Source organism: Solanum tuberosum, unplaced genomic scaffold, assembly GCF_000226075.1.
Source record: "Solanum tuberosum cultivar DM 1-3 516 R44 unplaced genomic scaffold, SolTub_3.0 scf00522, whole genome shotgun sequence".
In the NCBI taxonomy this organism is placed as follows: domain Eukaryota; kingdom Viridiplantae; phylum Streptophyta; class Magnoliopsida; order Solanales; family Solanaceae; genus Solanum; species Solanum tuberosum.
Window position 1 is genome coordinate 201,816 of NW_006239440.1, and position 26,471 is coordinate 228,286.

General features: G+C 30.7%; 2 protein-coding genes across 2 annotated transcripts; both read right to left on the minus strand.

Annotated features, from left to right (window-relative positions):
• Positions 1-15,458: 15,458 nt before the first annotated feature.
• On the minus strand, positions 15,459-16,295 carry LOC107058461 (probable L-type lectin-domain containing receptor kinase S.7). The gene has a single exon (XM_015304191.1). It carries the CDS (start codon positions 16,293-16,295, stop codon positions 15,459-15,461), a length of 837 nt encoding a protein of 278 aa, XP_015159677.1.
• Positions 16,296-16,402: 107 nt separating this feature from the next.
• LOC107058462 (L-type lectin-domain containing receptor kinase S.4-like) lies at positions 16,403-17,593 on the minus strand. The gene is made up of 2 exons (XM_015304192.1): positions 17,212-17,593; positions 16,403-17,136 (listed from the first exon to the last, which is right to left on the minus strand). Exons 1-2 carry the CDS (start codon positions 17,591-17,593, stop codon positions 16,403-16,405), a joined length of 1,116 nt encoding a protein of 371 aa, XP_015159678.1.
• Positions 17,594-26,471: the final 8,878 nt, after the last annotated feature.

Genomic DNA, 26,471 nt, shown 5'->3' on the forward strand with positions numbered 1-26,471 from the left:
GGGGGGGGGATTGGGGTAGGGGTAGGGGGTGGCGTAAAAAAGAAAAAAATTAAATTTGAAATGTTTTCCAAAAATAATTTTTTAATTTTTTTTTGATGGAGATGGCGTAATGAATTTTTTTTAATTTGAAATATTTATGGGAAAAGATCAAATCAATGATTTAAAAATTGTAAAAATTAATATATCCTTATATGCGTGATAAAATTAAATTAATTTTATCAACTCGTATAACGATATATGCGAGCCACTTTTATAACAATAAAAGATATATGTGAGCTAATTTTATAACAATAGAAATATATATATATAGTCACTTTTATAACGAAGAATATATCAATTTTAGATGACAAAATTGAAAAACATATCAGATTATTTTCTCTTAAAAAAATATAACAATTGATATATATAACTTTTTTTCTAAATAGTAAAAAGAACAAATACGATCTTTCTCCATTTAAAGACTAACTAATCAAATTGACAACTTTAGTTGTCAGTACTCTGTTATCGTATTCCTTTGGAGGTTTTTGAAAAATTGACGTTTTACCTAACATTTTATGGACTGTTTAAATAACTCTGGGCCTTTTTCTTTTGGCAGGATCTTAGAAACTTGAAAAAGACCAAATGAAATTACTCCTTCATTCCAATTAAACAGTAATTTTAATTTAAGAAGTTTATTTAAAAAATATTATTAAATGTTAAGAATTTAAGATTAAAATAAATATTTATTTAATAAAAAAAATGCATAATATTTAGGAGAAAAAAATCTACCATTATTAAATAAGACAATGTAACAAAAAGACGAGAGAGAGTTGCTCGGATGGTAAGCAACTCTCACTTTCAACTCGAAGATTGCGAGTTTGAGTCACCAAGGGAGCAAAAGAGGTGGGAGAAAGAGGGTAAAAAAAAAAAAAAAGAACAATGTAACAAATTATATTTGTATTTATGTGGAAAGCTATAATATGATTATGCTAGCATTTAATCATAAATTTTAATTATTTAAGAGAGAAAAATCTACCATTATCAAATAAGACAATGTAACAAAATATATTTTGTATTTATGTGGAAAGCTATAATATGATTAAGCTAGCATTTAATCATAAATTTTTAAATATTTTTAAAAAGTTAAACTTGCGTGATGTTAACATTGAAGTTTCGACATGTGTTTGGGCCTTATTTTTTTGAAAACATATTTTATTTATTTATAAAAACATGAATCAAAATGTATATCATAAGTTCTAAAAACTATTCAAAATACATTTGACACAATATTATTAATTTTATAATGAACTAGATGATGAATTATCAAAGTATCATAACACAATATTTTAACTACTAATAACACAATTATCAGTTATTACACTTCTTCAAATTACAATAAGTTATGAAAAATCATCGGTGCAAAATATAATTAATAACAATGTAGTAATTAGTTATTCTTTAATACAATTTTTCTATATTGTATGGACAATCTCTTCACTGCCAAACATATATTTTCAGATCAAGAGTGTGTTTTAATGAGAGAAATAGATAAATAGTTGGATTCATAAATAGATGAACCATTTAAAAAAATATAAAAAAAAGAATGAAGTTTTAAAATTTTAAAAGAACTCAGCATATACTTTTTCGCCCAGAAATTACTTTTTGTAGATTTAGGATTTTGAATTTTTTGTCAAATATTTTTCTCTACTTTAAACAAATTTTATGACCAAATAAAATTTATCATTTGTTTTTTCAAAATATATTTGCAAATTGCATGACCAAACATGTGAGAGGGGAAGGGAGTGACAAATAGCAGCCCCAAGTGTTTATTATTCTAGAACTAGAACTAGAAATTTACTTCCTAATTAAAAAAAGTTCTTTCACGTTTCTCTTTTTCCTTTACAAGTTAAGAGTTACTTTTTTCAAAACACCACTTTCCAAGATCCAAACAAGTACAAATACTAGCTTATCCTACCATTACGAAGGATTCGTTTGGTAATGTGGGACAAAATCTTTGATTTGAAATTATGATATGAAATCATATAAGATATGACGTTGAAATTTTATTTGAAAATTTTAAAGAGATATGTGTCAAAAACACATCTAAACTACTCCCTTTGTTTCATTTTATATGTCAATTTTTTTCTTTACACTTGCATTAAGAAATGATGTAACTTTACCCTTCTACCCTTATTTAATGTTTTCTTAAGTCAACTTTATTAATAAATGACAAGATTAATTAACTATTCTATCAAGGGTATAATAGGCAAAATATGGTAATTTATGCATAAATTTTATAAAATAACAAATATTGTGGTCCAGCTATTTATAGAAAGGGATGACATATAAAATGGGACGAAGGGAGTATCTTTTTTTTTTAGTTTCATACCTAAACTATTGAGGGTGTTTGTTTCATATATAAACTATCACTTATTAGTTTGAGAAAAATACGTCTCTATTTTATTACACTCTCATCATGGTATGTAGTACACTCTCTCTTTTATTTTAAAAAAAATTATCACATCACACTCCAAAAACATTCCACCTTGACAAAAATTAAATAAATTATTAGTATTAGTTAAAAATTAAAGATTAAGGAATTATTATCCCAAAAAATAATATTTTTTATAAAATAAAATGTAAAATATTTTTCTTACCCCACTCCATCACTTCCTCTCACCGTACCCCCATCCACCCACCATTTTTTTTTTTTAAAAAAAGTTTCTTTTCTAAAAGTATTTAATTATTTTTACTTCATCACCCCCCTCCCCCCACGCTCTCAAATAATAATTTAGATTCTTTTTAAAATAGAATAATTATACTGGACTCCACCCAACCCTCCGCTTTTATTTTTTTCTCGTTTTGTGTTAGATATATACATATCGAAAGTATTTTTTACTTGCTTCCGCAAGACTTTACTTAAAATATATTTTTATTTATGTTATATTCGGTCACAAGTAGAAAAAAAAAAAATTAGGAGAGGAGGGTTAAATAGGATGGAGTAGAATTATTATTTTCTTAAAATAAAATAATATCAATATTTTTTTGGGGGAAATGAGTGGGTGGTTTGGGGGGGGGAGGGGGCGGGTGAAGTATGGATTTGTTTTTTAAAAAAGAAGGAGGCGAGGAGGGGGTTTCGGGTAGGTGGTGGTGGAGTGGGTAAGAAAAATAATTTAAATTTTATTTTTTTTAAAAAAATTAATTTTTTTAGGATAGTAATACTTTAACATTTAATTTTTAATTAATATTAATAGTTTATTATTTAAGTTTTGTCAAGATGAAATATTTATCCATGTAGAACGTCATGTGTCAAGGATTTTTTCAAATAAAAGAGAGAGTACATTACACACACCACTGGTGTGTGTTTCTCAAACTAATAAGTGATATTTTAGGTATGAAACTCACACTCTAAATATTTAGGTATGAAACTCAAAAAAATGGATTTGGCTCCCCTCCATTTCGTCAAGTGCACCTCTAGATGAGAGACATGTATCTTATTTAAAGTTTAAAGGTCAAGATTATATTATATTAACAAATATCATAGCCATAGTTAAGTCAACTAATTTTAGAAAACTACTCTCCAAATTTGGTAAAATTACAATATATTTCATACAAAATTTAATATTTATTAATATCATTAATTTCATCTTATATTTTTATATTTCAATATTAAAATTGTACAACATGAAACATTTATATTTAATGTGATAAATAATAATCTTCAAAAACATTTGCATTTAAAACAATGTTTTCTTTTATTTAAATAAAAAAGAAGATAAAAGAATATTTTTAAAAAAACGTATATGTTTTCCTTTCAAACGTACAATAGCCACATTTTCTCCTCGAAATAATTTTGGTATCGTTTAATTCTTAAAATCTTGTCTTTTTATTTTTGTTTTGTGTTCTTTTATTTTATGTTTTTTTTTCAACATTGATATTTCTTTACTTTTCTTTTTGTTTCTCAACATAGTATAATATTTCACGAATAAAGTTTACTAGTACAAAATATTATTTATTTGATTTTCACCTTAAACATTATACAATTTAATATTTAAGTATAAGAATATAAGATGAAATTAATGATATTAATAAATATCTAATTTTGTATGGAATATATTGTAATTCTTACCAAATTTGGAGAGTAGTTTTCTAAAATTAGTTGACTTAACTATGATTATGATATTTGTTAATATAATTTAATATTGACCTTTAAACTTTTAAATAAAACACATGTCTCTTATCTAGAGGTGCACTTGACGAAATGGAGGGAAGGGGTAATGGAGGGGAGCCGAATCCCAAAAAAATGGATAGTTTAGGTGTTTTTTTTTTATATTTATCTCAATTTTAAATTGTATCTTTTGTTCATAGCCATAAAATTTCATAATCATAACACTATTAAATTTTTCTTTATTCTTTATACAATCTTACCAAATAAGTACAAATTAAGAACAAACATAGAATACATTATGACAAAGCTACAACATTTACTGATCGAATTTTAGTTCAATAAAAAAAAAAGAAAATAAACACAAGTTGTAGTGTAATTTAGGGGTGTTCACGGGTTGGTTTGGATCGGTTATTGGTCAAAACCAAAACCAAACCAACTTGATCGGTTTTAAAATTATCAAAACCAAACCAAACCAAATACAATATACATTTATCGGTTTGGTTATTATCGGTTTCGGTTTGGTTTGGTTCAGTTATTCAGTTATTAACCATACACAAAAATAAAAGAAACAATTCATTTAAAATGTGAAAAAAGTGACAACAATCCATTCAAAACGAAAAATAGTTAGAATGACTTAAATTAGTAAACTTTCAATCACTAAATTTACTATCAATAAAGCTTTAAAATTCACTATATTGGCCTAGAAGGAAGAGACAATAACATTTTCAGTCCCACAAAGAATTGACAGACACTCATATACATGAAATCAATAAGATAAATGTTTCATCTTGGGCATTTTTGCTTTCAATAAGTAAATTATAAATAAATTTTAATTGAAATATGTATAAGATCTTTAAAATTATTTATAAAAATAATATATTAAGTATGTATATTAATAAAAATATATGTATATAATTCATCGGTTCGGTCGGTTATTTCTCGGTTTTTTTCGAATAAAACCATAACCAAACCAAATACTACCGGTTTTCAAAAATCTAAAACCAAACCAAACCAAATCCAAATAAAATCGGTTTTATTTTATCGGTTTGGTTTGGTTTTTCGGTTTGGATCGGTTTTTATCCAAACCGTGAACACCCCTAGTGTAATTGTTATATATAATATAAGTGATTAAAATATTGATAAAAATAAGAAGATCAATTATCGATTTTTTTACATATGAAATAAATAATGATAGATATAAAATACAGTATAATTTTGAAAAATAAAATATTTTAAAACTAAATCACAAATATCTCACTCTTTTAAAAAAATAATTCAAGTCTACTACCGCAAAATCTTTCACCAATATTCTTGACTTATCCCTCTCAATACGACAACGAATCTGAAAAAAATAAAATAACTGGTGAGTGTAATGATTGAAATATTAAAACTAAACATAGTACGTAAGAATTAAAAATGGTGAGCTATAATTATAATTACAGAAGTGGAAGTCTCCCAACTTTTTGCCCCCAATATAGACTATAGTAAACTAGCTAGTACAAAGTGACCAAATCTATATTTTTCTATCATCACCTTTTCTCACTATTCTTCTCCTCTCTAAATGATTGGAAATGACACAACTTTTGGGTTATCTTCCTTTTTGTCCTTCCATTACAACAATTCACAATTTCAAAATTAATAAGTTTTAGAATGAGACTAATTTTATTACATGTGTACATGCATATTTTATTAATTCGAATCAAATAGGTTCAACTAAACTTATAATTAACTAATGTCAGTAAATTTTTTTAATACTTTTTAATTTGTTAATATTATAATATAAATTTATTATCGCTAAAAGGTGTTTTTGTTGTTCTAAAAACAACTACGTTAGTAACTTTTTCTTGTTGTGTATATCAGCGATAGTGCTGTGTTATTGTGTATATAGTACATTTGCACCGGCAGACTACCTGACCTACTTCCAATGAATCTGAATTGATTTTAACTATTCAATGATAGTACTCTACTTATAGTATTACTAGCTTGTTTGGCCAATCATAAAAGGGAAAATAGTCTAATTTGCCCGTACATTATTTAAAAAAGTTTAATATTGTCCTCTGTTATATTATCGATCCATATATGTGTTGATAGTTTGTTGTGATCTACGGTCTAAAAGAATCAAGTTCTTTGAGCAACTAACGTAAGAAAACAAAATGTGAAAAAATTAAATCAACATTATATTTTTGTAGGTAGAGAACTCCTTATTCAAGGGAGGTAAAAATCATGATCTTGTTAGAAATTCAACATGGTAAATTCAAGATCGAACGTAATAACATAACACAAAATTTTATAAAGATTAGTAGGATTAGATGACGTGCATGTTTGAGCCATAACGAGTTATTGAACACACTAGGTCTTCCTCTCTAATACCCTTATCGTTAAAGTGAAATCAATAAGACATCAATCTCGCTCACACTCTCATATGTAAGTAATTGTACAAAAGAGCAAAGAGGTGACTTATGTAAGGTTAGAAGGGGGGAACTAACTACAATTATTGAAGATAAAATTTTATAAATAGCAAAGAAATTAAACCTAATTACGGTTCAAAGCTATAATTTGCTTAATTACGCTTCATAGTTATAGTTTCATTTGCTATAGGTATTTTCGTTTGTATATTTCGCTAGTCAATATACAAACAAGGTAAGTACATACAAATTCTGTATTTATACATTTAGGATTTTTCATAATTTTGTTTGTATATTTCGCTTGTCATAGGGCTTTTTGAGAACTCCATTTGTTTATTTCGTTGCCATTACACAAACATGATAATTTACTATGAATTTTTCATAACTTATACAAATCAAATGTATCAATAAATCATATACTAATAGCTAGCGTAAGCATATACAAAATCTAGATTTATACAATCAGGAACCAAAATTATACAAATATTGGATTTATACAATTAGAAGCCGAATAGCAAAATTTAAGAAACTGTAGTTGTGAATCATAAATATACGAAACTATAACTATAGAGCGTAATATACTATAAATGTTTGTACCGTAATGGGCCCACCCATTGTGGCCTCATTGTATTAGCCTACACTCACTGCTTCGGTAAACTGGCCAAACACATAAGTGCACAACCCAATATCAATTAGGAAAAATTACGCGGTTAAGCAAACTTATACTACTTAATTACTCATCATAGCTATAATTTGCTATAATTATCACTCGCGACTAACATTATACTTATAATTACGTGGGCTGACTTCAAGTTTGTATAATGTATAATTCGCCAGAATATACAAATACATATGTATAATATACAATTATCTAACCGAGATACATATACAATTCACCTCTCTCGCTCGTCTCTCTCCTCCCTCTCCCAATCTCGCTCGCCTCTCTCCTCTCTCTCCCAGTCTCGCTCGCCTCTCTCCTCCCTATGACATGTAGCTACAAATTGTAATTATCAAACTATAGCTATGAAGAGTAATTAGACTATTTTTGAGTGGCTATATGTGAAAGTTCCTCCAATTATCACACTTATAATTGGACTTATGTTATGGACTACCATACAATCTGAAAGTGAAAATTTCTAATATGACATATATTATACTAATATTTTCGAGTTATAGCAGCAGATTTAGACTTTCAAGTTATAACATTAAAAATTTCAGGTTGTAACATATTATTAAAATAAAAAAGTATTTCTAATAATTAAAAACATTTGATTTGAAAATAATAAACTGATAAAAAGAAATTAAAATAAAACGTTTAAGAATGAAAAAATTAAAAAAACGGAAATAGGGATGACTTTTAAATTTGAATTAAATTAAGATAACTATTAATTAGCACGAATTAAGGAATTTCAAACTAATTAAGAATATTCCGTTTCCTTAATTCACTCCAATTTGTTAAAATTAATTTAAAAATCAGAGTTTATCCATTTTTCTTTTATGTTTCTCTCTCTTCGTCTTTTCTTTCCAGAAATTGAGACAGTCGACAATTTTATTTTTATTTTTTTTGTTGAAAAAACGTGTTTTTTTTTTGTGATGGACAACTACGTATCAATATTAATTAAACATGGCGGAAGATGGATTGCTTCATGTTAGTATTTTTAGTTGTTTACTGTTTTTATTTGGATTTCAAAAAATGAAAATGTAAATCGTAACTATATTGAATGTGATTTTTTTTTTTGTATAAACAATACAATTTGTTCATAATACTTATTATTTCTTGTGAAATTGTAATATTAGTGATTTTTTTGGTAAATTTCTGTTATTTGGTAGTGGTTTAGTGTAATTATAATTAATTTGGTACGAAAGTGTATTCAGTAAGGTGAAAAAAAGGTTGTTTAGACTTTTGAAGAAATAGATGACAGTTGTTTTAAGTTAATATGAAAGTGTGTTAACTAGTTAGAAAAAAAAGTTATTTTAAAGTTTGAATAAGTGTATTAAAAATGTTTTAAGTTGGTATGAAATTCAAAATGCTATTATTTATATAAGTTTTGTCAATTATGTATAAATTTGTGCGAAAGGAATGAACTATTTTGTATGAGAAATGTATAAATTTTGGTATAAATGATGATAGGATAAATGAATGTTGTATTAAGTATGTATGAAATCTGTTGTATTTTTTTAAAAATGAAATATGTTTGTATTTTACTGTATGAATGATTCGTGAATGAAAAAATAATGACAATTGTGTGTAATTTTTTATTTATTTATTATGTAAGACTAAATTTAGTTTTTTTAATGAAACAGGGAAATATGTTGATTTTCAGATGGAGGGGATTATATATGAGTATTCTAGTCTTTATAGTGGTCTAGTAAGTGCGATAACATCGCAGCTAATGATAGATGCTAATATTCACAATATTGAGATAAAATATATAGTTAGTGATAGATGTCCCCCTATTAGTATCCACAATGATGTAGGTGTGCAGGTTTAATATACTGAACATTTTTTATACGCGATGCATTCATTAATCATACAAATTTCATACTGTTGGAAATAAAATTTATTTCAATTTAATATATAAGATAGTGTTAATATTAGTGATAATTATAAAAGGTAATTATGGAATGCATTTGGTATCCTGAGTAATTAATGTAGTTTATCATGAATATTAATTTGATTTCCAACTTGTGTCCTACTATAAATGAAATTAAAACAATTTTTATACCAATCTTATTCAGGTGTCATTCGAATACTAGCTTCAGTTTATATCAAATCTTTATACTAATTCATGCATACAATATTCCAACAATCAAAACATTAAAGCCAGATGCATACATCTATTAATCAGATTTCATACACATTCCATCAAAAAATATCTTTAGAATATAAAATTGGCATCCCGGAAAATGGTATATTCAATGTGTAATATATACCCCAAATAGTGAATCCAACTGGTATGAAGTCTATATATAATTGGCATCCTGATAAATGGTAATTCTTTTGTAGATGATATCTGACTGGAATTAAACATAATTGGTTTGAAATGCATTATAACTAAGTGTTTAATATACTGTTCATTTTTTATACGCGATGCATTCTTTAATCATACAAATTGCATACTGTTGTAAGTAAAATTTATTTCAATTTAATATATAAGATACTGTTAATATTAGTGATAATTATACAAGGTAATTGTGGAATGCATTTGGTATCTTGAGATATTAATGTAGTTTATCATGAATATTAATTTGGTTTTCAATTGTGTCCTACTATAAATGAAATTAAAACAATTTTTATTCCAATCTTATTCAGGGTGTCATTCAAATACTAACTTCAGTTTATATCAAATCTTTGTACGAATTCATACATACAATATTCCAACAATCAAAACATTAAAGTCAGATGCATACATGTATTAATTCGATTTCATACACATTCCATCAAAAAATATCTTTAGAATATAAAATTGGCATCCCGGAAAATGGTATATTCAATGTGTAATATATACCCCAAATAGTGAATCCAACTGGTATGAAGTTTGTATATAACTGGGATCCCGATAAATGGTAATTCTTTTGTAGATGATATCTGACTGGAATTAAACATAATTGGTTTGAAATGCATTATAACTAAGTGTTTAATATACTGTTCATTTTTTATACGCGATGCATTCTTTAATCATTGGCCTTTTCTTTGCTTCATTTTTTTTTCTTTTTTATCTTTCAACCGAGATGAACCACACGCCGCCGGAATTTCAGCCCTTTTAGGCGGGGGGGTTTGAGTTAATATATTGAAAGTTGGAACATGATCTTCATGAATATAAGTTCCTTCAACAGATCTTGCACTCTTTCGAGGAGTTTCAGTGTGTTTCTTAGACATGCTGATGATGAAAAACGTAACAAGAGTGACGATTGTGGTTGTGAGAAGGATTGGATGGACGGTTGTGAATGTGATGGTGGAGTGGTGAGGAAGATGGGAGTGAAAATTGTGAATATGGGGGTAGTGGGGTGGTGGCGTATAAACTGATAGGCTTGGGTGGGCGGGAATTGTGATTGGTGTATGAGGTAATTGGAGTGTAACGGTAAAAAAGGAAGTCTAATCAATGTAAATCCCTAAATTCGTGTAACTGATAATTTCGATTTTAAAAAAGGAACTGAAATTATATTAGCTAGCTATTAATAATTAATAATATAAAAATACAAAGAGATTAATCATTTTTAAATAAATCTTTAATTAATTTTAAATAAAGTTAAATTTAAGTAATATGTTATAACCCTTAAATAAACTGTTATAAGTAAGAATTTTTTAAGAATGTGTTTAAAACTTGTAATATTGTCCCTTAAATGTGTATATGGTGTGATTTTTCCAATCTGAAATAATTAAAATGTAAAAGAAAAATTAAATAATGATTTTCTAACATTGTTCCACTTGGGCTACATTAGCAAAAATAATTGTCGAAAACAAAACAAACTTCGACCTTTTTGGCGAAGAGATTTTTTCGGATTGATATAAGAAAATATTTGTGGACACATTTTAGAAAATAGTCCATAAACTTTAATCAACCTTTTCGGTCTCAATCTTAAATACCAGACTATGGTGGCATGAGATCTTCCATAATCATAACATATTTTCAATTAAGCTAATAAGATCATGGTCCAACAGTATAGTAAAGATTAGTGCCACGTGTGATATATATATATATATATATATATATACACAAATATGTATTCAAGCACTATTACCTTATCAGTCCTCCATATGCCATAAAAGCATATACATGATGCACCTTTTTGCAAATCACGAATCAGTCTCACCTCAACATATTGTATATTTGTATTACCAAATTGTATGATACACCAGAAAAAGGATGCCCTCTTGAATGAATCAAAATTTCATATCAAGATACTGTATTATCAAAATGCATCCAAAGTAGGCAACTAATGTTGCAAACAATTGCAAATCTGAATTACCTCTTGGACGAACCTATTGTCATCTCAAGATACCATGATGTGACTAACCAATAATGTTAACAACAATGATGATAATTTGTAACATTTCAAAAAAAAAATTCTAAGCTAAAATTTGAACCATACTTTATATGTGTATAGGATCGTACCGGACGATTCTTACTAGTTTATGTGTGTTAAGGTTTATTTTCAAGTGTAAGAAGTATATTGGAAGTGATTTAGGGTTACTAGAGACCTCTAGCACTAAGTCGAGTTCAACGTCTTTCCTACTCACTAAGTTTTTTCATGAAATTATGCAAGGGTCAACTTTAAACGATCATATCTCATAGAATATAAAGAATTAAGTGTCTCATGACCCACCTAGTTTGAAATTTTGTTCCAAAAACTACGGGGCGTAAAAGCATTTATGGGTTGTAGTTTCAAGTTGTAAAATGGGATCAGAGGCTCAAAATTTGCACCTGAATTCCACGGATCCAACCCACAATCCGCAGATCATTTTACGGGTCGTAGAAAGGTCCGTAGACCATGCATATTGACCGTATATCATGTGTATCATTTGTATATTAAAATTTCTAGATTTCATTAAAACCTATATCGAGTTTCTTTTCACGCCTTGGTCGACCCCAACAACCCCAAAACTCTGTTCAATCCTACTAAGTTTTGGTAAGTATGCTCTACGATTTTACAACATAAATTCTAGAATTTCTACTAGATTCTAACATCAAATCCTCCTCCTATCTCTAGTGAAATCAAAACGTCACTTCTAGGGTTTAAGACTTGATTTTTGAACAAGTCCATCAAGAATTCTTACTTCCAAATCAAGGTTAGCATATTTTCACGATTCCCTAATGATTCTAACATACGATTATGTATTCTAAGCAAGAATTCTATGCTCTAAACATAGGACTTTCAAGAAACGAATTCAAAAATTTCAAGAAAGAGTTTCTTGGTCGTTCTTCATCAAGTTTGTATTATTCTTCAAGATTTATGGAGAGTTTAAGGTTTGTATGACCATCAAAATAAGGAACTTAGTTCTCCCTCATGCCCTACATCAACATTTTCAATTAGTAAGATCAAAGTTAGGGTTTTTCACCTTCAAGCTTCAAGTTTAGCGATTCTATCAAGGTTTTACATTCCAGGTATCTGTGATTTCGTCAATGGGTATCCTTTCACCATTGAGGCCCAAAGTAAACCTAGTTTTCAGTTCATTGTTTCTATAAAATTTAGAATTTTATGAAAAACATGATTCATATAGTATTTTTCATTCCTCTTCATGAATAGTTTAATAATGTGTTTATAAACGATAATTTAGTATTTTTACACGATATTTTTATGAACCCTCAGAACATAGATATTTTCGTGTATTAGAACTATGTAATTTCACATGCATATCTCAGACTATCAATTTTCATAATTAAGGATGCTTTCAGATAATGTATCTATCAATATTTATCAGTATTCATGCATGGGCTACTTAGATTTATCATTTTATCAACATCATTCAATATATTCGTCCTTTAGTAGCAATCCTTAAGTCCCATACCTACGTGCCACAACAGGTATTTAAGGGTCACCCATCAGACCAGGACTGACTCGTTAGTCCTTTTATGGATATTAGCTTAGTGGTAGCACGTTAGCTCAGATCAACCTTTATACCCTGGCAAGGTATATTGAGCCCTTTTTATGGGGATTATACATCTAATTTCATGTTTTGCTCACGTGGTTATATGTTGATTATTTTTATCTCCCATAGTTCAATCTCATATATTGCATGACTTTATATTCAGTTATTTCAATTTCAGTATTTATCAGTGGCATGCTTTACTACTTGATCATTGAATTAGTTCGTATTTTTGTTTCATATTCAATTTAACATCTAATTATGTGTATCTAAATACGAAATGTAACTTGAACGCATCAATTTAGGAGCGTATCACGCGTATGAGTATCTGTTGTATCACTAATCCAAAAAAAAAAATTCCAAAATTCTTTCCATTTTTTTTATCATTAGAAATCTTTTCCCCGTTTCTTTCATGAATTCCTTCTCCAAAGAATAATCAATATTTTAAAATTTCATTCCGTTTTTTGAGCATCAAAAATATTTTTCCATAATTACATATAATCATAACTTAGATATTTATACACTTTATCATATACATAAATTCTTTATTAGATAAACATGAATATTTTATTAAATACATATATACCTAATCAATATTTTGGGTGATGAACATGAGACACCTTGCTGATTGCTTGAGCAGCTGCTGAAGTGTATCAACTGAAATGGATACTGTTGTTTGGCCATGAAATCCACTGCCAATTCGGGGGGAGTGAGCACTAGTGGCTTTAACAATGGATAGGAGTTTTTTGGGTAGAAGATATGAGGGAGTTTAAACAACAATCTTGGGATTAATCAGTTGCGGAAAAGTTTGAAACTTAGAGCCTGTTTGATATTGCTGCTAAAAACTGTTAATTTCTAAAAATGTTTTTTTTTAAATAGCTTTTTTGAAAAGTGTTTTTCAAAAAAAAAAAAACAATTTGTGTTTGACATATTCATTTGAAAAGTGCTTTTGATAAGCAATTTGTGTTTGACTATCTTTTTTTTAAAAATGTTTTGAGAGTCAAATTACGAAAAAGGGCAAGCATCAATATGCTTTTAAGATTATTTTGTAGAGAGAAACTATTTTAAATATCTAATACATAACTTTAATTAAATTTTATTTTAATTAAATTAAAATGTACATATTCAAATTATTAATCAATATTATACATAGATAAATAAATAAAATATTAATATAATGTTAACATGATGAGTTAAATATAATTAAAAATATCAAGAAAAATAAATTTAAAAACTATTCCACAAATAAAATCACTACATAGGAAAAACTTACTGCAAAAATAAATAAAGTTCTTCCTACATCACAATTTTTTTCAATGATTTCATCCCTAATTCTATCATGCAATATTTTCATAGTAGTAGACGATCTGTCTGGTATTTCTGAAGGTATCTCTGAAGGCTCCCCATCTTCTTCTTCGATTTCTGTAATAATGTCTTCATTTGCAAAATAGTTGAAGCCTTTATCAGTGGTAGAATGTCGTCGTATGAAATTATGTATAGCCATAGTACTTGTAACAAGATGAACCTGAGTGTTGAATTTATAAAATAATATATAAAATATAAATAATAATACATAAATATAAATAAAATAAAAAATTTATCATATAAAAATAATAAATAAAATTCTTGAATGAAACTTAACAAATCTTATGAAATATGTTAATTAATTAATAAGAGATATATTGATAAATATGTAAGGGATATTTTAGTCTTCAAACAAATAGTTTTCTGCTTCTGCTTCTTATTTTAGCTTCTTCCCAACAATAGAAAACTGCTTCTACTTCTATTTAAAAGAACTTTTGAGGGTTTGCCAAACACTTGATTTTTCAAAAAAAAAATATTTTTTTTTCTAAAAAAAAAATAGTTTTGACCTCCCAACAGCAATGCCAAACAAGCTCTTAACAAGAGGAAGGATTAGGAGAGAGATTGGATTGATTTGGAGTGAAGGAGTAAATTTGGGAGATAATTAAGTGAGTAAGACTCTATTTTAGGCTATTTTTAAGGAGTAATATATCTTTAATATATCTTACTCCAAATTTGGTACATAATTTACAAATAGTGCGACAATAGATAATTATTTGAAAGAATAGATTAGAGTAGTAGATATGATATGGATTAAGCCCATACTAAAGACACATCTGCCCAAGTTCATGAATTAAGCCTTACTCTCAAATAAAACAATTTACACAAGGTCTCCCTTTTTTATGAACAAATATTGCCCATATAGTGTTGAATCACACAAACATGAGATCAGATAAGGGGAAAAGGAAGTTCACATGAGTGTCCTAGAAGTACACAATGTACCTTCCCTTTTTAACTATATATGTAGTTTCTTTGTCTGAGAAGCATCCTCATAAGAGACTGTCACCTCATCTGGAATGTGCTTCATGTTATCTAGACTAGTTGTTATTGTTGAACAAGTAGGAGAATGCCATGAAACACAAACGAGACTAGGCCGAGACTCGGGCAATTTCATTAACGGCTCATCAGGATTCATAAACACTTGCACCACTTTTCTCATTTTAGGCCGGAGAGTTCTGTCAGGATGTAAACATGCTAATCCAGTGATAAAACACCTTTGAGCTTGTACATTGTCAAATTTCCCATCAAGTGTTTGATCCATACATTCCAATATTGTACCTTTCTCATATGAACTCCATACTTTATCGACCAAGCTATTTTCTTCCATAATCCCTTTTGATCTTCGTCCACATACCACTTCTAATACAACCATTCCAAAACTATAGACATCAGACTCCGGGGTAGCCCTCCCTGTGTAGCTAACTTCTGGTGCTAAGTATCCTGGAGTGCCAGCCACCATTGTTGTAACAAAGTTCTCATTTTGGAGTAATCTTGCTAGCCCAAAATCACCCAAGTGAGCATTATACTCAGTGTCTAGCATCACATTGTTTGGCTTAATGTCTCGATGTACAATAGGATTCCCACATTCTTCATGAAGATACACTAGTGTTGATGCTAGTCCTGATAGAATCTTGAATCTGGTGTCCCAATCAAGAAACATCTTGCCGATGTATTTATCAAGGCTTTCATTAGGCATGTACTCATACACTAACAGGAGTTTCTCTCCGTCATGGCACCAGCCTAGTAGCTGCAACAAGTTTTTGTGCTTTAGGCGCCGCGCCCAATTGTACATATTTCAGCCAAGTACTCCTTCTCACCTTGTATTATAAATACTTCTAGGTAATCTGAAATTTTAATGATAGTGTATATGCCACACAACCACTTATACTTGAGGGAACTTTAAATGGAAAACATACCTTGCTTAGATGTCGCGTTGATTTGTTTAACCGCTACAGTTGTAGGAGAATCATAAAACACCCCCTTGTAAACACTTCCAAAGCCTCCAGTTCCCAATAGGTTATCTTTGCTGAAGCCTTTAGTAGCCTTGGAGAGTTTCTGGTAAGTAAAAACCTGTGGACCACTAGCTGCAGTTCTTGTTAGCATTTCAATGTCCTCTTTAATCTGAAATCTTTCTTTTCTATCCTTACGAGCTGTAATGAGAAACGATACAACCACAACCAATGAGACAATCGCAATAGGAGTAGCAACCAGCAGAGCAATATTTTCCTTGTCTGTATCAACGCCATACTTGAGAGATCCTTCTGGCAATTCAAATAATTTGAAATTCCAGTTAAGAACATGATGTACCTCTGAGAAATAGGCAGTGGAAGCTGAAAATCCAACATAAGCATTTCGCGGAACTGTTTCTTGCATGATTATTTCTTGTCTTAAAAAGTTCACTAGGGGTTGCCCTGCATATGCTACAGATATTTCAAGAACTTTAGTCCATCCATCATAATCAATCTTTATTGTAATATTTCTTCCACTCCTTAGATCAATTCCAACATCATTTAAACTTTTAACTGCAACAGGACTCTCCATACTTGTAGTTACAACAGCAACATGGTTTCCATCAATTTCGTGTTCGTTTCTATAGGTATCAAACTCCACAGCAAGCTGATCAAGTGTGCCTCCTGCATTTTAAAAGAAGAAACTTTTTAAGTGATGGATCAAGAACTGAATAACTTCATTTGTAGGAGCTAGCTAACCTTGAGTTGACGGATCAAGAATTCCAATAAACGAGCCATAACTATCCGGTGGGGAGGGCTTATCGTCTTGTGCTATGAGGAACGCCATTCCATCACCAGTAATCAATTGATGTGTCGAAATCCTTATAGTGAATATGGTGGAAAAAGAAGCAGGCCACACAGGTATTGAGTGACTGAACAAGACTCTTCCAACTTTGTTGGAATTGTTCTGTGGCTGATCAGGTGTGAGATTAAGTGTTCCATTGGCTGCAGTGACTGAGCCCCAGTAAGTTAAATTGCTGTAACTTCCAACATCAAATGAAGGAAATGAAAAGTTGTGGCATTCCACAAATAGAATTGATAATTGATAAACCAAGACAAGAAGGATTAGAAGCCTTAACATAGTTACACAATTAGTATGTTCACAATTTTAAAGGATATTTATATATATATATATTTAGGCACAGGACTAAAAACAATTAGTGTAGAGTTCTCTACTTTGTCTATTTGACTCTGCTATGTTGCCTCCTATTTTGTGTCTCATAGATTCACATTTTTGTCTTGAATCTCATAAAGATGGATAAACACAAAATAGGATTCAAGATATTGCAAGACACTAGAAGATTAGCCTGTTTTTTTATTTTCAAAAAATCATCTCATAATTAGGGCATAGAATTGAACTCACACATATTGCGGAGGAAAAGTTACCAATGTATACTATTTTTCCATCTTGTTTATCAAACATGACTGAAGTATACACTACATATACAATCGGTTGTATATGGTGTGTATATATTGTGTTTATGTATGTATAGGTAATGTATATTGCATGTATAGGTATGTAAATTGTATGTACATATGTCTTAAGTCTTAGGCATATTTGTCTAAATTTGTTTTGCCAAAATAGGTTTTTTAGCTCTTCATATTTTAACAAATTAACACTCAAGTCTATTCTAATTAAATAATCTCAAATTTGAAACTTAAATTTTTAAATATCGTAAAAAAACAATATTTGATCATCAATTTGTCATAAAAACAACAAATTTAACAAACCCATTTAACACCGACGAAACACATGTTAATGTTGACTAGTTTCAGGCATGTGTCTCTTAATTTTTTTGCAAGAAAATAATAATTTTATTTTTCAAATTTGAACACTCAAATGTACTCCAAATAAGTTCAAATTTGAAATATTTGTTCCATGTATCATAAAGAACAAATCTCAACCGTGACATTCATCAAAATAAGAACAAATCTAATAAATTCATTTAACATCATTTTAATTTTTTAAGTATGGGTGAGTTTCAATCATACGCGAATGAGATACACCATAAAATTGGTTAAAGTTTCACGCGTGTGCATGTAAAATATTTTAAACAAAATAATAAATTTACTTATTCAAATTTCAAACACTCAAATTTTCTTTAAATAATAATCTTAAATTTAAAACCTATGTTTTATGAATAAATCTCAAATATCAAATTATCATATAACAACAAATCTATCAAACTCGTTTAATTTTTTCATTTATGACAATGCTAATTCATATAGAAATGAGACGCACGTTAAAATTTGGGCAAAGTTTCATGCATGCGCGCTTGACTTTTTCAAGAAAAGAATAATTATATTTTCTAAATTTGAATACTTAAATTTACTCGAAATAAGCTCAAATTTGAAATATAAGTTTCATGTATTATAAAGAAAACCTCTCAACCATCAACTTGCCAAAGTAACAATAAATCTAACAAATCAGTTTAACATCCTTTTAATTTTTTTTTATGTATGTTTGCGATCAATCATACATGATTTAAACATATGTTAAAATTGGTTAAAATTTTGCATACGTGTGTCTGAATACAAGAGCAAAAGAAGTAAAAAAAGAAGCATATGCTTTTGCCCTAAAGTTTCCAAGTATTGGATATTCGTGCAGTAAAAAAATATAGCCAGTATTACTTAAATGGTGCAACCAAATTAGGACCACCCAATAAACTTTTTACTACATTGTGTACATATTTTATAATTTAGAAGGTCCAAAAACATTGGACTATAATTTTCTCTATTATTATGTATGTGAATTATTATTTTACCATTCGAGTATATGCCTTGGATAGTTCTTATCACCATTTCACTTGGGAAAAGTAATTAAGGGTGACAATAAAGTTTCAAAACTAAGAAAAAATGATACAAATCTTAATTATTGAGTAGAGCTGACAATTTTAAGTTTGATGTTAATGACATTAATTTTAAAACTCTCAAGTTTTATTATTTACACAAAGCCCTGCCTTCCTCTCCCCACCTCTCTCCCCCATCCCTACCCCTTTTGCCGCCGTCTCCACCCCTTCTGCCGCCGTCACCATCACCACCATCTTCTCCTCCGCTACTACCACCACCTCCTCCTCTTACTCAACACTCCCCACCAATGTTGCAACAACCACCTCCTCTTCCTTCACCGTCATCACCATCACCACCACCTCCTCCTCCGCGAAAACCACCATCTCCTTCATCTGCTCCTCATCCACCTCACTTTCTACCAAAAAATTAAATAGTTGAAATTGCTGTAACAACTTCAACAGTTGTTTGAGTAGTGCAATAACTACATGAAGTTTATGTAACAATTTCAATAATTGTTGCACCAATTTAAACAACTACTGAAGTTGCTGCAACAACTTAGTAGATTGTCCATGCGTAGTGTTCCTCATTTTGAGGATGCAAAAAAGAAGTTAGTTGGTGATGTGTCATAGACTATCTCGTTTGTAAGTTCATTTGGTTGATTCAGAGGATGGCGGTATTATTGTGCAAAATGGTTCAGAATCATGTCTTGTGTCAAATGTTAATTAGGAAAAGCAAGATAATGATCCTACTCGGGTTGAGTTGAAGAAAGCAATTTCAGAAAGAGCTATTAAGGCTTATTCCCAAGGGGGATATGGTGTGCTTCCTTACCAAGCTCACTTGTGTGTTCTGAATGTTGATGAGTTGAGGCAACAAATTTTATCATAATCTCATAGTTCTCGACATTCTATTCACCTAGGAGCCACCAAGATGTACCATAATCTATGGAAAGTCTATTGGTGGAATGCGATGAAGAAGAATATTGTGGAATTTATGAATAAGTGTCCAAATTACCAAAATGTGAAAGTTGAGCATCAGAAACCGAGAGTTATGACTCAAGATATTAACATTCCTACTTGGAAGTGGGATGATTTGAATATGAACTTTATTACAAGTTTACCTTAGACTCATTGAAGCATGATTTTATTTGGATTGTTGTGGACCAAATGACTAAGTTAGCGCATTTTATTCCTATAAAGACCTCATATTCAATCGAAGATTATGCTAGGCTCTATATTTGGGAGATGGCTAAGTTGCACGAGGTGCCCTTATCCATCATTTCTGACAGAGGTACCTAGTTCACCTTTCAGTTTTAGAGATCTTTTTCAGAAAGGACTTGAGACTGATGGTCAGGATGAATGGATTATTCAAACTTTGGAGGATATGTTAATAGCTTGTGTGATTGACTTTGAAGGTAACTGGATGAACATTTTCCTTTGATTGAGTTTGCTTATAATAATAGTTATCACTCGAGTATTAAGTGGACTCCATTTAAGGCTTTATATGGGTGTATGTCTCTTATTGGTTGGTTTGAAGTTGGCGAGATTGCCTTGATAGGCCCTGGTTAGTTCATGAGGTTATGGAGAAAGTTTGACTTATAAGGGATACATTGAGAACAACTCATAGTCGACAATAATCTTATGCAGATGTGAGAAGGAAAGAGTTAGAAATCACCGTTTATGATTGGGTTTACATGAAAGTCTCACCTATGAAAGGTGTGATGACATTTGAGAAGAAAAAAAAGCTCAGTCTCTCTTATGTAGGCCATATCAGATTTTGAAGTGTTTCAGGAAGGTAGCTTATGAGTTAGATTTGCCTTCAAACTTAGCATCAATCCATCCCGTGTTCCATGTTTCCTTGTTGAAAAAATGTATTGGTGATCCTACTTCAGTGGTGCCATTAGAGAGTGTTGGCGTGAAGGAAAGTCTCTTTTATGAAGAGGTTCTGATTGAAATTCTAAACCGTCAAATTTGGAAGTTAAGAAATAAAAAAGGTACTTTCGTGAAAGCCATTTGGAGGAATCAGTTAGTCGAAGGTGCTACTTGGGAGGCTGTACCTGATATGCTATCCAAGTGCCCCATATCTTTCCCTCCGATCCAGTTTCAGTCAAAGGTATTAGTTCCTCCCATGTACTCTTTAGAATTTATTTGTTTCAGCTATTCACATGATTCCCTATGTATGCATGTTCATGAAATCAATTTTTAACTTCATGTGTTGGCCCAAAGTTGATTACTCCCTAGTTGTATACATTTTTATGTGTTTTGCATTAATGTTAGGTTGTTAGATCTCTTTCCTACTCTATTCTTTCTTAGTTAAATCTCATTCGAGGATGAATGTTTCAAATGTGAAGATATTGTAACACCTCGGAAATGCAAAAGGTAACTTGGAAATTTAAAAGTTTAAGAAAGTTGATAGTGCAAGGTTTCACGAGTTTCATGTATGAGCCATACATGGAACCACAGATCATGGAACCTAATCCGGGATGTAAGCCTTGGAAATTTGGAAAATGTCAAAGTCTCTGACCTCAACACACGAACGAACATGACAAATAATGGTTTGGTCCATGGATTATGGTTCAGTCTTATGGTTTTAATATTCAGAAATATGGTATTCTAGTAATAAGGATTCTATGAGGAAGTGTACGGGTCATACATGGGCATACAACTCATGGATCATGGTTCGTAGTTCAAAGTCAAAAACTTGGTTTTCAAAACCTAGGTTCTATGGATGGCATGTACGAGTCGTGTAAGGTTTGATGGGTCATGGATCACAATTTTTGGTTTTTCATCAGAGATTTGAACTTTCAGGAAAATGATTCATGAAGAGCAAGTACGATCCGTAATTAATTGTACAGACTGTAGATGGAGTGGTAGAGTTGATCCAACAATTATTTCTCAGGTCATTCAGATAGTTTTTTGATCTTTTAATTCCTATACTATAACATTTTAGGTGTATTTTAAAGATCTTAATAGGTTCGTAAGACCCTAATCTCCCCATTCTCTCTCATCCTCTCAAACTCCAAAATTTCTCTCTCAAGTCTTCTTCTACAAGCAAGCTAGGATTTCAAGGATTTTGAAGTAGGGCTTCATCAAGGTATGTGAGAAATTCATAAATGGGTTTATCTTCATCTATTGAGTCCCAAAGAAACCTCAATTTCTACTTTATGATTCTTGCCGAATTATAGGGTTTTACTGATTTTCTTATGATTTCAATTAATTTCAAGTTTACTAATTATCATTGACCTTCTTATGCATGATTTGATCATATTTCACTGTTTTCAATGATATTTTCATGAACCCATGCCATGCAAGTATTTTATGATATGATTCAATCTATGTTGATATGCATGCATTATGTTATAAAAGATTTTATGAATCAAGGATGCTTTCGAATAAAGTATCAATAAGTTTTTATGAAAATATAGGGTTACCGATTGTAGTACCTCCCATTATGAATGAACGACATGATTTAGATACTTCCAATTAAAGTACTTATTATTATGAAAAGACTACCATAATTTAGTGTCACGACCCAGGGGTACCTCCTAGACATAACATGACATACAAGACCTCGAGAGGCCTCATATATGCCACTTAGCATTCATAGTCAAGATAATAGAAAATCGATAAGATTTAAAAAAATTTCAACACAATCAAATTTTTATAAAATGAAGTGGAAGTATAATACACTTGTCTCAAACCATCTAATACAATAGAATCTCGGGACACAGCCCGTACAACAATGTTCAAACTAAAATGAAAAGAACATAAGAAAAGTAATGTCCAAATCGTCGGATGCTATGAGGACTCACCAATCTTCAACTTTGCCTCTACTATGGATCCTAGCCCCGAGAATGAGAGTCGGGAACGCCGGACGTTACATTTGGATAAGAAATGTAGGCAAGAGTTTTGTACAAAAATGTACTAAATATGATAGCTTGCATAAACATAACATAAACATAAGAGTTAGACAACATCAGTCATAAAGCATAATCAATGCACATAATAGATCATTTCAACATGTAAGGAGTACTTCTTGAAGTAACCTCAATTCATACTTAGCAAAGAGATGGGTGATCCGCCACTAGTCTTACTCATCATAGAAGGCAAACTAAAGCAATAATCAAAGCTCATAACCTATCATAACATATCCTAACTTGTCATTTAAAGACATGGGGAATCACCTCTTTCCTTACTATAAAGGAACATGGGTAATCGCCTCTTGTCCTTCTTACTTTGGGACCATGGGTAGTCGCCTATTGTCCAACATACCTTAGGATGATGGGTATTCGCCTCTAGTCCTTTCTTGATGTGACATGAGTGTTCGCCTCTTGTCTTTCTATCATATGACATGGGTACTCTCCTCTTGTATTTTACTTAGGATCATGTGTATTCTCCTCTAGTCCGACTCTAAGGAATATGAGTAATCGCCTCATATTCTTCTTATTAGAGGTGATGGGTCATCACTTCTAGCCTCATCTCTATTTAATAGTTCCTAAGATTAGATTCATTTTAGGTGAGCAGTCCTTTCAACCTAGAATCATTCAATGTGAGAAAACCTTTCACATTCATACATAAGAAAATCATGTGGGAAAATCCCTTCCACAACAATCACATCAATAATCAACAATTCACAACATATGCTTCACTCTCAAAGCAATTCATATAATAATCATCACATATGCTTCAATCTCAAAACAATTCATAATGTACCTTATTTATCCTATAAGAATACACATAAATTCATAAATTCTCCTTTCATAGAGTAAAACCCATTTACATCAACTTCATCCCAGAAACATGGGTTAAGCATGGGTACATGTAAATTCATCCTAAAAACATGTAACCATCTCAATTCATGCATAGTAAATCATAATTCAATCAATTGAATCAACATTCATAAAGACCCATAACTTAGGAGAAAACCCTAACTCAAATTGGGGAATTTCTACTTTTCAATTGGGAAAACTTAGGGCTTCATGGATTCAAGGATTCAATGGATGAAAAACTATCATACCTTTCTATAAAAGCCCAATAATAATTGGAGAATGGAGACTTGACCTTTAGCTCTAGCTTCAACTGTCACGACCCAGGGGTACACCCTAGATGTAACATGGAGTACTTGACCCCGAAGGGGTCTCATACAAGCCACTTAGCATATCATAACATAAAAAAAAATAAATGATGCAAAATTTAAAACTTCATCCATACAATCGAAGTCTTTTATAAAAGCAAGCGGAAGTCTAGACTTACCTCAATTAGCCATCTAATAGTACATTTGAATCAAATAGGGACACATCCCTTACAACATAGTTCAAAAATGAAATAACTAGAAAGGAACTACAAATGACTCATACGTCCTCGAATCTTGAGGACTAACCAACTAGCAAGGAGAATAGTCGATCCAAGCTTTGACCAAATGAAGATCACTTCAAACACCGAACCCTACACTTGTGGAAAAATGTAGGAAAATATGGGTTAATACAAAAATGCACTAAGTATGATAGCCATGCACAAAAACATTGAAAACATGCTTAAAAGGACATTTTCGTTGAAAACCATGCTATATGCCAAGTTTGAGAATCATCATGAACATTACTGTAAAAGCATAAGTCATAAGCATATTCAACATATAGATCATCATAGCATAATAGAACCATCTCATAAGTAACCCTAAGTTATACTTGTGTAATGCATATATAAAGATCCCATAATCCCATCTATACTAGGTACCACTTTTAGGCCACCATAAACATACTTACCATTTTTGATTTCATCCTTTGTTCATACTCATAGACAAGGAAACCTTCACATTTACTAAGTCATATCAAGGAAAGCAACTCATAGCAACAATCCGCATTAAGCATACTTTATTACAAATAGCCTTCATATCAACATACTTAGTAGGATCATCATAAGCATATTCATTTCATAAAATATTATAACATAAAGGAACACACCATGACTACTCTCAAAGCCTACTTGTGCAATGCATGGATGAAGTCCCATACCCCTACCCACACTAAGTAGTGCATTCTTGAGAAGCCATAGTTCATAATCATTCATCGTGGGGGTAAGCCTTAATCGACATAGACCATGTGAGCAAATCATGGAATCCGGTGTCTCCCACACCGAAAAGTGTTGGTCTACTTGCCTAAGGTAGAACCGGTAACATTTAGCTTAGGTGGATCCACTAGCTAATAACCTATGTGGGCACATAGTTTATGGGATAAGGAGATTGCTACTAGATACCCTGCCTCAACTCATGTATGGGCATCCGTCTCAAGAGATTGCTACTAGATACCTCACCTCAACTCACGTATGAGCTTTCATCTCTATCAATATCCACTTGGTGCTTAGCATTATTCCCCACAGAGTACTTAACATTTCATTACTTGAGTTCATTATTATGGGAGAAATCGGATATGAAGATTGCTACTAGATACCCCGCCTCAAGTCACGTATGGGCATCCATCTCAACCCAACATCATTCATAAGATAGCTCATAGATTCAATAGGTGAGAACAACCTTTCAACCTAAGAATCCCCATATTGTGAGAAAACCTCGCACAACATGTCATCGTCATTCATAAGTGTATAATTGAGAATAGCCTTTCAATCAACACAACATCAAAACATAATCATAGAAACTTCATTCATAAGTGTGTGTGTGAGAGTATCCTTTCAACAGCACCACCATTTCATCATAGTCATATTCATATTACTCTCAACGTGTTCATAAAACAATTACATATATCTCATAATCATGCATAATTCTCATAAATTGCCCTTCAAGGACCATAGATCATGATTCATCAACATATCTAGAATTACTACATTAGACATGGATAATAACATAATTCAATTAATCAATTCATTATATTCATAATAATATAATATTCTAGTAACATCAATCAATACCCACACTTTGAGATCCAATTTGAGAAAATAGGGTAATTCATGGATTCTTGAGGAATTCAACTTAAAAATCTTATAAAATCATCAATATATCAATAAAAAAACATAATTCAATCATTTAAAACGAATTTGAAAGGAATCCATGAGATTGAAGTCAAACCTTAACTTTTGAGTTTTCTAGCTTCGAAATGGGGTTTTTGAAGGGGCTCTATGGGTGAAGGCTACCCATAGCTGAAGAGCTACCATACCTTATTG

Coding starts and splice junctions, on each gene's coding strand:
- LOC107058462 (XM_015304192.1), bottom strand. CDS start 17,593: ATGTTAAGGCTTCTAATCCTTCTTGTCTTGGTTTATCAATTATCAATT. Junction 17,137..17,211: donor TCTTGATCCGTCAACTCAAG/GTTAGCTAGCTC, acceptor TTTAAAATGCAG/GAGGCACACTTGATCAGCTT.
- LOC107058461 (XM_015304191.1), bottom strand. CDS start 16,295: ATGTACAATTGGGCGCGGCGCCTAAAGCACAAAAACTTGTTGCAGCTA.